General features: G+C 40.8%; 1 protein-coding gene across 9 annotated transcripts in view; it reads left to right on the top strand.

Moving 5' to 3' along the window:
- robo2 (roundabout, axon guidance receptor, homolog 2 (Drosophila)) overlaps window positions 1–14,600 on the top strand; it is a 389,183-nt gene that overhangs the window by 140,297 nt on the left and 234,286 nt on the right. The window contains exon 1 of one of the 9 annotated variants that reach the window (XM_028045565.1): window positions 7,538–8,256. The exons of the other annotated variants lie outside the window; for them this stretch is intronic. Coding sequence (XP_027901366.1) covers window positions 8,202–8,256 — 55 coding nt within the window. The 5' untranslated portion in view covers window positions 7,538–8,201. Of the gene's footprint in view, window positions 1–7,537; window positions 8,257–14,600 lie in introns of those variants that run through there. 9 annotated transcript variants of the gene reach the window in all.

The raw sequence follows: 14,600 nt of genomic DNA, 5'->3' as shown, positions 1-14,600 counted from the left end.
TTAAAATTTTATATTACAATCAAGTAGCTATGTTACCTGTAGTTGTTATGAAAATGCTGTCTATATCAAATTTGACTTGAAACACCTTGAAATTGGGCCTCTGTCTCTTTAAAACCTGCTGCTCTTTCTGACACTCCACCTTCAGGAAGTCATCACAGTATACCTCCTCTATTAACCCTTTAACAACGTTTTTACCAATGTTGAACTAAGTAGCTCCTATAATGAGCTCAGCAGTGTTTGCTAATTGCTGCTGGCTAGTCTGAAGGAGCTGAGTGAGGGAGTGGTAGGGGAGGGGTGCACTGTGTGCCGTAATAATAAAGCGTTTTTCAAACACGCATGAAAGAATCAAGGCAACGTTCCGGCTGTGTTCCGGAATAACATTATAGCATGTTGTGAAACTCAAAAAAGTCAATTTTACATAATACTGTCCCCTTAAAAAAAAAAAAAAAGGGGGGGGGGGGGGGGGTGGCAGAGAGTTACTGTAAAAGTCTTGCTGTTTTTATTGAATCATGAAAAACCCCCTGAAAAGACTCCAGTAAAGCAACAGAACCTTCAGCGAGGGTAAATATGCGCTTGCAGAGGTTTTACCGAGTCTTTCCTCTATTACATTTTATAACCGAATGGGTCTCGTTCACTGCTGAGGCGAGTGCTTTGCGTTGTCGGAGCTATACATCACAGTGAAAGCTTTGTCAGTTTTTTCAGCATAATGTGATGCCGGGTTATGTGTATTAAAGAGCTGAAGGGAAGGGAGGAGAGAGAGAGAAATATCCTATAGAGCTCTGCACTGTTTGTCATGTTGGAATTTATCCGTAAAAGTTGCTAAAGAAGAAAGCAATATTTCAGGGAACGTCAGCGGGCACGCAGTAATGTTTTTAAGAGTTATGAGGGCGCCGTGAGGTGTGCACGCGCGCGCGCTCCTGTTTCTGTCACTGTATTGTTTGGAAATGTGTCATCGCGCGCGCCTGTTATTGCCGAGGCTGGGCGCGGAGCAGAGCACAGCTTAATATCTGTGTTTGACATAGAGGCCCATTAATAAGGGCCTGATCCGGGCCCGGTGACAGGACTGCTGACAGAGGAGGATCATGGGGAAGAATCATGCCCTGCTGAGGGAGCCTGGGCTGCAGGTAGACCCATTCTGCCTTCCCCAGGTGTCATTACTGATGCCGGGGAGGAAGCAGAAGAGGGGAGGGGCGAGACGCTGACATCTACATTAATCACCCCCGCCGCACATCACACACTACCTCCTCCCACCTCCAGCTCCTAATCATCCCCACGCCGGGACCCAAACTCAGGAAAGGGGATATTCAGCCTTGAAAGATATCCAGCTAAGAGCTCCCTAAATACCACTCTGATCTGATCATGAGTGATGTTGGTACCGGAACCTCTGACCCACCACACAATTAAAAACACTTTTCTCCTTCTCCCTCAAGATGCATGCGAGAGAGGCCGTTCTGCTGAGACTACGTGTTTTGGAGCTGCCTGTCTTGTGATTCATAGTTTGCATCTGAAATGCGCCGTGGTTACGTGCAATTAAGATGCTACAAATGCCTCCGCCGCAATGTGTCATGTGCAAAAACCCCCAGAGTGCACTGCTGCCGTTGTACACACTCCTGATTGTCTCAAAGATATCAGGCTCTCCACCCGGGGACGCCTTATTGATCCTCGGCTGGGTTTTTATCTACAGGAGGAGCAACGCTACGGCTAGTGTTCAGAGTCGCTCCATGAAGCTGAGCCAACATGTGTGTGAGTTCCCTGTAACAGAAGAAAACATATTACTTGAGTGAATTCACAGGGCTTTGTAGAATTATTCATATTCCTCGAACTTGTGCACATTTTTATCACAAACTTTGATGTTTTTTTATTGGAATTTCCTAGATTAAGCTAGACATCCATGTGATGCAGATATTTAGAACAAATTTTGTCTCTATCGATGCTATTACATTGGTTGAGAGTAAGCCTGTCATAAGCTAAATTTCTATTGATCATATAATTGCGCAGTTTGATATTTTGAAAATAAATACACCTAATGGAAATATGGCAATATAAATAAAAATCTAGTTTTTCAATATAAAGTTTTGGTGTGTTTTTTTTTTGTTGCAAAACTCCAATGGTAATACTGTTGGCACTTTCGCAAACCAAGAAGAAGAAGATGACAGGAAGTAGTTGCAGGATCATGATGCGCCATGGTTTTTAATGTTTTATTGCTCAAACAAATTTATTCTCTTATTTTAGTTGCATTCTTTATTTAATAGAAACAACACAAGTGCGACATTGTGTTTTTTCTGACATTAACGGAATATAAGCAGAGTTTAGAAACCTGGAATTGACGTATGCTGACATAAGCAAACCAATGAAGCTGGAGTTCAGTTTTTTTTTGATCATGACGCTGTATCTGTCATATCGACATGTTTTACAGATAAAAATGAGCTGTGTTGGGCAACTGCATTCTGCGTCCTTTACTCTGACTTATAGAAATCATTGCAACCAATATTTTGCATAAATATGAATGTTTGTAGTTCACAAAAGAAGTTAATCCGTGTATATTTTAATCTTAGTAATTGTTCTGTGAAGCCCTCGAATGTTTTATTGTAGAACATTAGTGATTAAAAACATCACAAAGACCAAGAAACACAGCAGATGAGTCAAACACAGCAGAAAGTCATGGAGTTAAGTTTAATAGTTGTGGTCAGATCAAACAGCCACTTACATGGCAGAAAACTATCATGCTGTGTTTAATTAGCAAGAACAAAACTAGTGCGAGTTCATGGGGGAAATGGATGGAGTTGTGTATTAGGCAACTGTCATTGAAGTTTGGGGATGTGTGTCAAAAAAATTTAAAAAAAGGTAAGACGGTATCTTTACACTTACAAGGCACCGTGGGTCAGAACGGATGTTGGGACCCCAGAACAATGAGAACACTCGACCCCTGATCCATCAGTGAGCAGATGTTTGGAGATAAACCCGAGACCAAATAATTGAGTAATACTTTTTATTCTGTTAAAAAGACATACTTGGACAAGAATGAGACAGTAATTGTGGCATAATGTAATTAGGAGACAAGAAACGCTCCGTTCTAACAAAAGAAGTAGTTAAAACACTTTCCCCAAATGTGTTTAACCAGTTTGGCCTCAGTGCTTCATCTTCTCCAAACCCACACACTCTCTTTACGTTCCCCTCAGTGACATCACCCTCATTTGTTGTTGAATACTCTGGTTTTCAAAAATGAAACAACAAATCAACACTTAAAACCCTGTGTGGCAGTAATATTATAAAAATACAACCCTAATAAAAGATTTGTGATGTTTTTGCTCCCAGCAGTGGAATGAAGCATAAACTCATATGATGGTGTTCGTGAGTTATCATCTCCGTTGCTTAGCCCCTTCCATCTCATTTTTTATGTAACGTGTCTCGTCCTGAACAAACACAGCCCCCAGTTTAATTAAAATAAATCCACTTTGAGCTGATATTTAGAAACGCGGCGAATATCGCAGCCTCCGCAACAGATAAAGTGATTGAGAGCGGGGAATAAAAGGCTGGGCTTCAGGGAGAATTACACTCTAATTCCTTTCCATCAATGAGGCTTCTATTGTTTATGTTTGAAGGGGGCTTTCCTTCTTTGTAAATGACCTGTCTCCAATTCCCCACTTTTTTTTTCTCCGTTTTATTTGCCTTGAACCTTCAGCAACACTGACACAATAAATTTCTGCTCGGCTCTTTGTTTGCGTTCATGGCCGTGTGCATACGGTAGAATCTGGGACGCCGCGTAGACATTGAGAAGAAACGTTTGCATGCGGCTCGAAAACATATTAAAATATGAAGACAAATCACTGTGTCTGGCCAGCTGACAGCAACAGCTTGCAATGAGAGCCAGCAAGAGTCCTTGCCACAATGCTGCCGCTCCCAGAAAGGGCTTTTTTCAGGGCAAGCGTCGACATGTAGCTCAACAAACAAACAGATGGGAAAAAAAAGCCATGAGCAGTCAAAGCTATTATTAAAGGTGATAGAAGTGTTTCCCTTTGCCAAAGCCATTTTGTCATGGTCTTAGCCTGCGTACTTTGTAATGGGGAGAGCTGGGTTTTCAAAGATATCTTCAGAGGACATACTCTGGACTTTGTTGTGTGGATGTCTTTGATGTAAATCATAAAAGTAGAAATCCAAGTCTTTAGTTCACATTCCTGCAGGTTTTGAGGCTGTTTAGGTATAAAGCAAAGCTTTAGCAAGTCGGTACATAGAAAATATTCTTTGGCTATTATCCATAAAAAAATGAAGGGAAGGAAAATAGGACATTTGGGAAACATTTTGGTCCAAATGATAATTTCTCTTTATAGATTATTAATGTAAATTAGACTTAATTTCCAGGACCAGCTCTGTCTTGAGTCCTCCGATTGAGGACCGGGAAGATGCTCATGTCATCTCCCACAAGATGGTGCTTTTGGCAATTGCCCATGTTGCCCATATTATAAACCACCACTGACCAAAAGAATGGAATTGCGGATACAAGCTGAAATGAATATCTCCCGCAGGATGTCTGGGCTCTCATTAGAGATAGGGTGATAATCTCGGTCAGCCAGGATGGACTCAGAGTAGAGTCACCGTTCCTCCACATTGAGAGGAGTCAGTTGAGGTGGTCCAGACATCTGGTTAGGATGCCCCCTGGATGACTCCCTAGGGAGGTGTTCCAGGCACCTCTTACCGAGATGAGGCCCAGAGGAAGACAGTGGACACTTTGGAAGAACTATGTTTGTCAGCCTGGGAACACCTCGGGTTTCCCCCAGAGGAGCTGGCCCAAGTGGCTGGGGAGAGGGGAGTCTGCGCCTTCCTGCTTAGACTGCTACCCCCTTGGCCCCTCCCCGGAGAAGTGGATGATGATGGATAGAGACTTAATCCATCCACCTGGCAGATTCCAAGTACTTTGTAAAAGGTTTTACTCCCCTAAACTTTGTCGCATTGTTTTTCCAGTTTCAATAACAAACTTTAGTGCATCTGTTAGGGTTTGTATAAGACAGATCGACACAAAGTAGTGCATTCTTCTCTGAAAAATAGCTCAACTTTAGTTAGAATCCATCTTCCCATCAACTTTTCCCGACCTTGTTTGAAAAGCTTCCCCACAGCATATTGCTGCCACCACCAGTGGGTGAACCAGAGACACATCTGCTTGCTGGACACTGACCCTGAAGGACTGGGTCAGTGTCACCTATGGTTTAGCATCACTGTTCTCCTGGAACATTAACCTCCAACAGATTCTCAAATCTTTTGATGCCTTAAAAAGTTTTCTTCTGCCATTGCTGTGTTGAGCTCCTTCCATCTTCCCAATACCTCTGATCAGCTTTTCTGTTCCTTTTGAAGTAAAGCCTCTCCACAGCATGATGTTGGCATCATCATATTTCTCAGCAGGGATGGTCTATTCAAAGTAGGGTTATCAAAATAATCAACCTTTAATAGAAACGAAAAAAGAAAAATATATTCACAGACCTTCGTTGGTGTCAAAATCATTTTTCCCAATTGACACCCTTCTTTCATGAGCTGCTCACCTGTGCAAAAGAGTGAGCTGTGGCTGAAAGTTTTAAATACTGGTAAGGTGGTTGAGTTCATCCAGAAAAAAAAATATATATGACCCTCTTCAGCAAAGAAGGCAAACATAAAGTGTTTGAAGTGTTTGACTTTCCCCATGAGGCAAGCGGACAGCAAATCCCATTAAGCTAGCTGTCCTAATGCTCAGACACTGATGTTTGAGAGCAACTTGTAAAGCTCAGCAAAACTTCTGCATCTACAACAGCAAAATAATAAACCTCCTGGATGATGTAAGCTAACGCTATCTCGACACTGCAAAAGTATAAAATCTTACCAAGTATTTTTGGTCTATTTTCTAGTGCTAATATCTTAGTACACGTGAAATAAGACTTCTAAGTACATTTTCTACTATATAAAAGAGCTTGTTTTAAGTCAGTAAGTCCTTAATATTGAGTGCTTAAGTACTGTACATACTGTAACAACATTTTCCCCATGTTGTCAAATATACTATTATTTATCAAGTAGACTGATTCTCCCACCAGAGCTGTTGATCTGTGCAGCTCCTCCTGAGTTAGGATGCATCTCTGATTTATGCTCTTCTTCAGTAATGCTCTCACCACAATATAAACGTCATTATAAAAAACAAAACACTCTCCTAAAGTCAATTTATACTTTGGCATTTAGACTTTGTTTCTGCTAAATCATTTATAAAACTCTTGAATTCATAAAATAAAACCACGTCTTTCAAATGAAGTTCACCCTGAAGCAGATCCCAAGCTTTGTGTTGGTCTGCTACATAAAATCTCAATTCAACACACTAAAGTTTGTGGTATGTGACAAAATGTAAATAGGCTGGCATGAATACATTTGCAAAACACTCTATATATAACTGATATTCATCAGATCTATTTAGTGCAGCCTTCGTGCATTGCCACATGCCTCTTACATAAATAGCATCGCTGTTTATTTTATCACTGTTGACTGTGCATATGTCGTCTCATTTTATGCCTCTTTGAGGGGCTGCACAGGAAAACACAGCCACTAGGAATTGTTCTAACACAGACCAGTAGGGGGAGCTCACAACTCATAGCTCACACTCCAGTAAAGCCTTGCGAGGGATCGTCGTGTGAAGGGTTGCTGGGCAGTAGTTCACACCACACAACACAACCCCACCCTCCATCTCTAAACATCAACATATTGAGTCCGGATTTTTTTTTTTTTACATTTTTTTTTTTTACATGTTCAGTCTCAATGTTGGAATTCATCCCTGATCAAATGTTGGATTGCAGTGGTTTGAGTTTGTTCTCTGTGTTTAGCTGCATACTATTAAGGAAAGAAAGGGGAGAAAAAAAATGAGACTTTTGAGTTTATTGTTGATATGCAGAGCTGCATCAGCTCTCCTCATCTTGCAGGGGGGCTCGGTCAATCAAGCCATTGATTTCTGACAAAGATCATATTTACAATTCTGCATCAGCATCTGAACACATTAACCCCTCACATGTTAAGCAGCCTCGATTCCTCAATAAATTCAGTTTTGAGTCCATTGATTGAGAATTTAACACATTATCACAGAAGAGATTAGATTTCAATATTCTGAATTATTTTTTCCCCCTCTTGAATTAAGGTACATTTTACCTGTTGACAATAGTGTGAATGTTGAACCTCCAGCACTCTAATGGCATGCTGCTTTCCCCCCTCTCCTCTCAGAGCTTGCTTTAAAAAGGTAAATAATTCCTTATATGAATGACCTACTATAAATGCTTTATATTTATGCAAATATATTTAAAGGTTTGTCCTGCCATTAGCTCCTTGAATGAAAGTCTTTTACTCGTGCCACAGTAGGGAAGTTCCCTGTAAACCGCAGCAAAGTGATTGTCCAGTAGAACCACTGGTAAAAATAGTAATGATAATAGTAATTAATAATAATATTTTGTACTCCACGCTGCACTGCTCTGCCCCCGCCCTCTGGTACCGGTCCATGTTCGCTAGCCGCCCGCTCAGCCTCAGTGTGTTGGGATGTGGGAGACCTTGCGCTCCTAGCGGCCGCGCTGTTCACACCAAAGCGCTCAGAAAGAGCGTGAGAGAGAGAGACGGGGAGAGAGAGGAGGATGTTGAACTGTAGTGTGACTGTACGTTTATTGGGGCTGTATTACCGGCGGCCCACATGGGGCTTTTGAAAGCCGGTTTTCTGAAGAATAAAACAACTTTTTGGGGCGCGCGCGTGAAAGTTGAAGGCGGGTTTCCTGCTTGTCCTCGAGCGCAGACATCCTCGCTGAAGATTTGAAAGGTGCCTGAGACGCCTCTCAAGGAAAGCGTAGATGTGCGCTTAATTTTTGTTTCCATTTCTTCAGTCTGGACTTTAATTCCTGCCCCGAAAGACTCTGAAAAGCTCCGGCTCGTCACACAGCAGAAATTGCGGATGAACTCACCGGGCAAACTGGGATAATATTTCCTCAAAGAGCCGAGAGTTTGGAGGCTGGATGAGCAGCTCCGGGTGAACTACTATTAAATGGATCCTCTGTGTGTTTGGACACTGAAACTGGCTTTTGTCAGTGAGTAGGACAGTGTTGGGAGCTGTCCATCATTCCCAGAGCCGGTGGAGAGGACTTGAGCGCAGTCTTCACCTATTTTTGCCCCCGCAGTGAATTAGAGGATTTGCGCGACCGCTGTGGATGTTTTAATATGCGAGGATGGGTCCGCTAGCGTTCATCCTTGTTAGTGGATTACTGTACTTTCAAGCTGATGGTAAGTTCTTAACGTGTTATGTAAAACTTCATCTACAATAGATCTGGAAATATATTCAGCGCCGAGGTAGGCAACTTACTTAAATAGGCAAATTATTTTTGACCTGCTTGGATTCCATAAGTTGCTAGAAATATTATTATTTGGATGAATAATAACTGAACGTGAATGTTAATATCCTGGCAAGGCAAACCTCGGTGAGTGGTTGTCATAATTTGTTGGGATTAAGCATCTAAATGCGTAAAAGTAACACGACCAGGCAGTTCAGTTCAACAGATTGCCTCTTACTGCAGGAGATGATTGCTGTTCTGTTGCTTGCAGTGATTTTGACCTGCTATTCCAGACATAAATTACCCTCCATGTGATACATTTTGAAGATGAATATGCACCCATAGGTAAAATATAGAAGTAGACATTTTTTTCTTAATTGGCTTCATTCAGTAAAATAATTAATTTTTTATTTTTTTGATGAAATGCAACAAAACTGACAAGTTCTATCATTTAGGTCTATAAACACATCATGTACAACAGTAGGTGCTTTGATTGACTGCTTTGCGTTTGCTGCTATTCAGATAAAGGTTAGGAATATGCTTTGATAGATATATATGGGGATAGTCTTATAATTCTTGTGGAGTTATTATTGCTACATACAGCAAACAACCATTTTGTTTCCTATTTTTTTTTGTTACAATCTTTAGAGGAAAAAAAAACAACAACTCATAATCAAAATGTAAATATTTAAGTCAGATTTCTAATAACATCAGGAAATCATTTTTGGCCACAGTCAGTGGTGCATCCATAAAAATACTTTTTGTTTTGCCCCCAAGACTAGACGAGTTTTAGAGCAGACATGTCTCAGTTTGAATAATTTGCAATGGTCTCATGAGAGTGGCTACATGTCTGATAAACATGTTGAGACCACTATGAAATAGTAAAAGACATGCTTAGAAACCATTTTTGATATCCAAAATTGATATTTAGCAATCATAAGCAAATTTAATCTAATCTTTTTGGGTTGCATATTGATTTTTGTTGCACATCCAGTTTTTAGATGCATTTTTTTGGTCCTTCTGCTGCTGTTACTTAGAACTCCGAGTGTTGAATTACAGCAGAAACTGGCTTGAACCAAAGATAAACGTACACTGCCAAGAGTTATGTTCATATTTTAAAATTGCTTAATAACGATACGAAAAGCAAATGAGCTGCATGCTGATTAATTGCAGTAATTTTAATTCCCTGTTCTGAACAGCCAGACGGTCACCAAATGCAAAGTAAGCATCATTACAATAAGATTTTATGTGGTTTCTTGGGATTCAGTGGCCTATAAAAGAAGTAATTTAATGGGGTGGGGGGGGGCAGAGTTAATGTGGCAACTCACCACAGTCATCAAAGGCAGGCCAGTGCAAATGATGAAAATTGAGATATATATACATATATAGACAAGTTTTATCATAGCATGGTATATTGAGACATATCATAACCCATGTCTTGATTCCAACATGTTGGGTTTGCATTGTTCGTACTGCTTAGCTTAGAGAAAAGGCTTAGAGTAAATGCAAGAGTCTGCAAGTTCCCATTTTGTTCCTTTCTTTCACCTGCCAGCCCCTGCTCTTGTTCTTCACAGCTGCAAGTTTTATCCCTGATCCTTTTTACTTCAGTGTTCATGCCTTCTGCGTTTTCCAGTCTCCATTTCTTCTGTTTTCATTTTGCGTTGCATCTTTTCATCCTTGGCCAAACCCCACTGGTTGCTAGGCAAGGGCTGATGGCATTACATGCTCACCCAAAAGGGAGAAGGGTGCACCATTTCTCCAAAGCAGTGTATCTCCCCAATCATTCGCCTGTTGCCCTCCTTCCTACTCTGCTTTGCTCTCCACCCACATCTAAGTCAAACTCGCCCATCACCCAGCTTTTTAAAAGGTAATCTGATGGTCCTTGGAGAGGGGAGGAGCTTCTTCGAAGAGCCCACTTGGGCATACAAAAAGGGGCTGGAGTTGAATTGACTCGGAGCCAAAGCCCAACAAAGCCAGGCCTACTAAATGGCGTCAGTAGCTGTTTAGTGTTCTGTGATTAATACTCCCTGTGTGGAGAAGAGAAAAGTTGATGGTGAGAGAGACTGAAAGGAGAAAAATAGCATTAGTCTTGAATACTGTAGCTAGGGTGGCTATCTGGTAGAAAGTCATTGCAACTGTAAGCAGCTGCGTGGTTATTCGTGCTGGATTATATCATGCTTTTCAATGTGGACCCCCACTGCTGAGCCTCTGCTATTCATAGATCTCCCACATGCTTGCGTCTGATGTAGGAGGTGGTGACATCACATTCATCTTGGGTGTTGATAGATGGTACAACTTCAATCTGTCATGGAGAGAAGACCACTTGGGGACGGGCACATCGTGAGCGGCACCTGATCTGCAAGCACGGTTCTGGTCTGTCTAATGCTGAGTCAAGAAAAACTCAAACTGGAGTGTGAATAGGAGAAAGGAGAAAGGGAAGGCAGAAGGAGGGAGGATGAGGATAATCAAATCTAAAAATTGAGAGAAGAGTTGTTCAACAGTACAGTATTAGGCTGGGAAATGGCAGCGATGATGCTTTATTGCGATAGGACATGGGAGACTAACAACTCTGTTGATGGTCATGATTAAATGGGAGGCTTAAAGCACTGCTCTATAATGGAAAGTAAACCTAGATTAAAGTAGTCTAGGTGAGTGATGAGGAAGGCTGAGGTCACTGTGTTAGAGCTGCTGTGATGCTTTGCCCCAAATGTGATTGTTCTGCCTGAGCTGGCAGCATTTAAGCAGTGCTATTGTAATTGTGGTTCATTTGTTGGAATGGGACTGCTATAATGACGAACCTTCATCTGAGATCTATGGGACGCTCCTATCTACTGTCTCCCCCTGTCTCATCACTGTCAGCCGAGTCGTTTTCCTCAGCCCCAATACATGCCACCACTGTTTGTTCTCTGATTATCATCAAAAATGAGCTACGAGATTGAGACTCTGTGACAGTGATTATAACAGGAAGGGAGTTGAGGGGAATGAAGGAATAGGGAGAGGTGAGTGCGAATAAGTTCTTGTGTATTCAAATGATCAGTGTTTGACTGGTGACGAGGGCTTGTCAACTCCTAAACAGCAAAGGCAGGCCGCTGTTGGGATCATGTTTCAAACGCTGTCGCTCCATCGCTTTAGGCCACAAACAAAACAACTTTTGAGTTTAGCAGACTTCTGTTTGCTCAGATTTGTCTTCGGAAAGTTCTGGCACTACACAAAGACTTCACCTGGAATTAAAATATTTATTGTCGAAGGGAAGTATGACTCAAAACATGCTAGCTAATGGCTGTCAGTCCTAGATATGAATATGTCTAGGATTCCTAAACAACTCTTAAACAGCAGTCAATACATTTCATACAAAGTCCTATTGGACTATTTCACTTTTTCTGTATAGATTGCTTTTCACAATTCCAGCTCACACACTCCCCAATATTCTTAGTCAAAATGAAGTCTAGGAACATGCTGTTAGCATGAGAGTTTGATACTCTAAGTGGTGTAAGCTCTTAACATGCGATCCAATCACAAAGGCTCTGAGTTTGGCACCTGTTTCTATGTTTTATAATCTTATTTTGTAGCTTAGAGGAAAGGCTTAGAGTAAAAGGAAGCAGATATTTTCATATGCTCTGTGGTGCTCACACTATGCCAATAAAGTCTGTTGCTAGCTTACAACTCTCTGCTACATTAACATTAAACAAACCAGACATTTTTAATAATTTATTTGATAGAGCTGTGGATATTTGATTAAAAAAAGGCTATTGACAAGAAATATATTTTTGTTAACACTGTAATAAACTTGTAACTAGGTAACCATTAGCTGTTAAAGATGCTTACGTTAGCATTCAGAATTTTATTGAGAATATTAAAATATTAATTTTACAATTAGAAACTGGACTGCTTTCAGTCATTTGCCATTAACAATCTAAAATTATTACACTGATCAGATACATTAAGGCATAGTTTAAGATTTCTGAAGCCCTTATTCTGTTTTTTATTAGATAAAAAAAATAAAAATAATAAAATAAACATTGTCAATGCTTTGTTGGATTTTGAGCCAAAAAAAAAGTTGTTTTCCCAGAAATAGTTTTGAAATCTCATTCTCACAAACCCAAAATTGTGCATCGTCTCGTCTCCTGAGATTGGTATATTGTTGCTCCCCTAGACCTCGCAGATCATTCGCTTTATACCTTCACAGCCCTCATACGCATAAGGAAATGTCAGCCACAGACAATGCACTTGGTTGGTTTTTCTGTATGCCAGCAGAATGCATCGAAGGTAATACCGCTAATTTATTGAGCCTCACTCATGCATAGCAGTGACATTTACAGAGCAGAAAGTTACATAATAACTAAATGCATTCGCCTAAAGAAAAGCCAGCGATTACTACTGAACCGAATACTGAAAATTGTGTTTACTGAAAATTGGTAGATGGCATGTTTTCTTGTATGACTTGTACAATCTCCATCTCAAACTTTATTATTATTTTTTTTAGCCATATCTTCTTTATGTGTTCGTATGTTGTCTTTGTGCGAGCGTCTATCAATGAGGGTGGAATTCAAACACTGAGGGATTTGTTGTACACCTGCGCTGGCTGTGTATAACACGAGTGTATGCGAAGGCAGGGGCTGGGGGGAGGAGTAACATGATGAATTGAACGTGCTGACTGTGAACTAAAGGCAGATTGTAAATGCCTTCACCTGCCTCACACACCTGAACTTGAAGAATACACACCTGTGCTTTTCCCCTTTGGGGCCCAGGGGGCATAGATATAATCCCCTTTCTGTTTCGTCAATGTCTTTGTTTCCAAAACAGCTGATTAAGGGCCAGGCCAACAGAAAGTAGTCTTCTAATTACTGTTTTATAATCCCTTATGAGATGATGATAAAAGAAGCTTGTGGGTGCTTCAGTTGTTCAAAGGGACTCTTGGTTGGTTGGATAACTCTGTTATCACGTGGATGTGAAAAGCAATCTTATCTATGCAAACTGAAGAAAAGCAACAACAGGAAGTCAGATAAAAAAAGGGATAATATGTTTGACCTGTCTGTTTTTTTATGTTGCATGCTCTGAAATGTTGTCTTGGGAAGCATCTGTTTACTGTGTGTCCAGTTGCCCTCAGTTTGCTCTGTGTTTGACTACCTCAAAGCTGCCTTTAGATAAGGTGGAAGAGATGTCAAGGTTGAATGACTCACAGAAGTACACGGCAGATAATACATGCTCATGGGTACCAGCCCACACACATGTCCCCATCACTACAGGCAGACATAAAGAGGTTTATTTAGCTGCCCTACTCAAATAAGTGAAAATACTCTACTTGCTTTCCCTCTTTGTCTTTTCTGTCAAAAACATCTGACATTGTTTTTGCGGTCAAGAGTTTTTGTGACAGTTTTACTTGAGCTCCTGTTCTCTCCAGTTTCTTGAATGAGGTGAAGGCCGGCGATAAAAATGCATTAGCTGTCTCTCGGAGCGAGATGTCTGAAGACGGACAGCTGGAGTGCGACAATTGAGAACACATCCATCAGACGCAGCAATGGCCCAGGTGCAGCTGCAAAAAAGCAGCTTGGAGTAGTCTGACCACTGAATAAGTATCTTGTTCTGCCACCTCAAACCCATGTGTAGTGCTTCAGCTTGAGTACTTAAGATAGAGCAGCAACTTTTATCTGTGCTTGCATGTTGTGGTTGGTAGACTGCTTCAGCGATGTTGTTGGTTTTGGTTTACATTACAACAACAATTTTTTATGTTTTTTATTTTATTTTTAATTGAATACTTCTAGGTTTAGAGGTTACCTAGGGATCCAGACTGTCCAACTAAACTGATACACAAGGCATTAAGAACTTTAGAATGTCTTCACACCTGATAGTCTAGTAGACTTGGTTCAAACAGGGACCAACGTTTCAACATTTGCTACATTTTCAAGTGGTACGATTCGCTTTCACACTACACTGTGTCAAACAGACTAAAAAGCCTGTTCACCCTTTCACCTGTAGTGGCACTGCACCAAGAACCAGTGAAGATTGTTGTTTTGATTGTTGATTCTATGTTGCGTTGTGTTTCTGTGTTTGATATAATGTAAAGCACTTTGAAATGCCTTGCTGCTGAAATGTGCTATACAAATAAAATTTGATTGATTGATTGAAGAAGAATCAGATTTTCTAAGCGAACGAACTAGAGTTCGAGTGCTCAAGTGCTAAAGCATCCTGACCCACTTTACCCTTTTATATTCACCATAATTAAAATCACACAAGAGTTTCAGCGCCAAATGATCTTTTATCATGTGGTCCCCAATGTCAATAACATGGACTCTACAA

Source organism: Xiphophorus couchianus, chromosome 18 (assembly GCF_001444195.1).
Source record: "Xiphophorus couchianus chromosome 18, X_couchianus-1.0, whole genome shotgun sequence".
In the NCBI taxonomy this organism is placed as follows: domain Eukaryota; kingdom Metazoa; phylum Chordata; class Actinopteri; order Cyprinodontiformes; family Poeciliidae; genus Xiphophorus; species Xiphophorus couchianus.
This window is presented reverse-complemented; position numbering and strand designations above follow the sequence as displayed.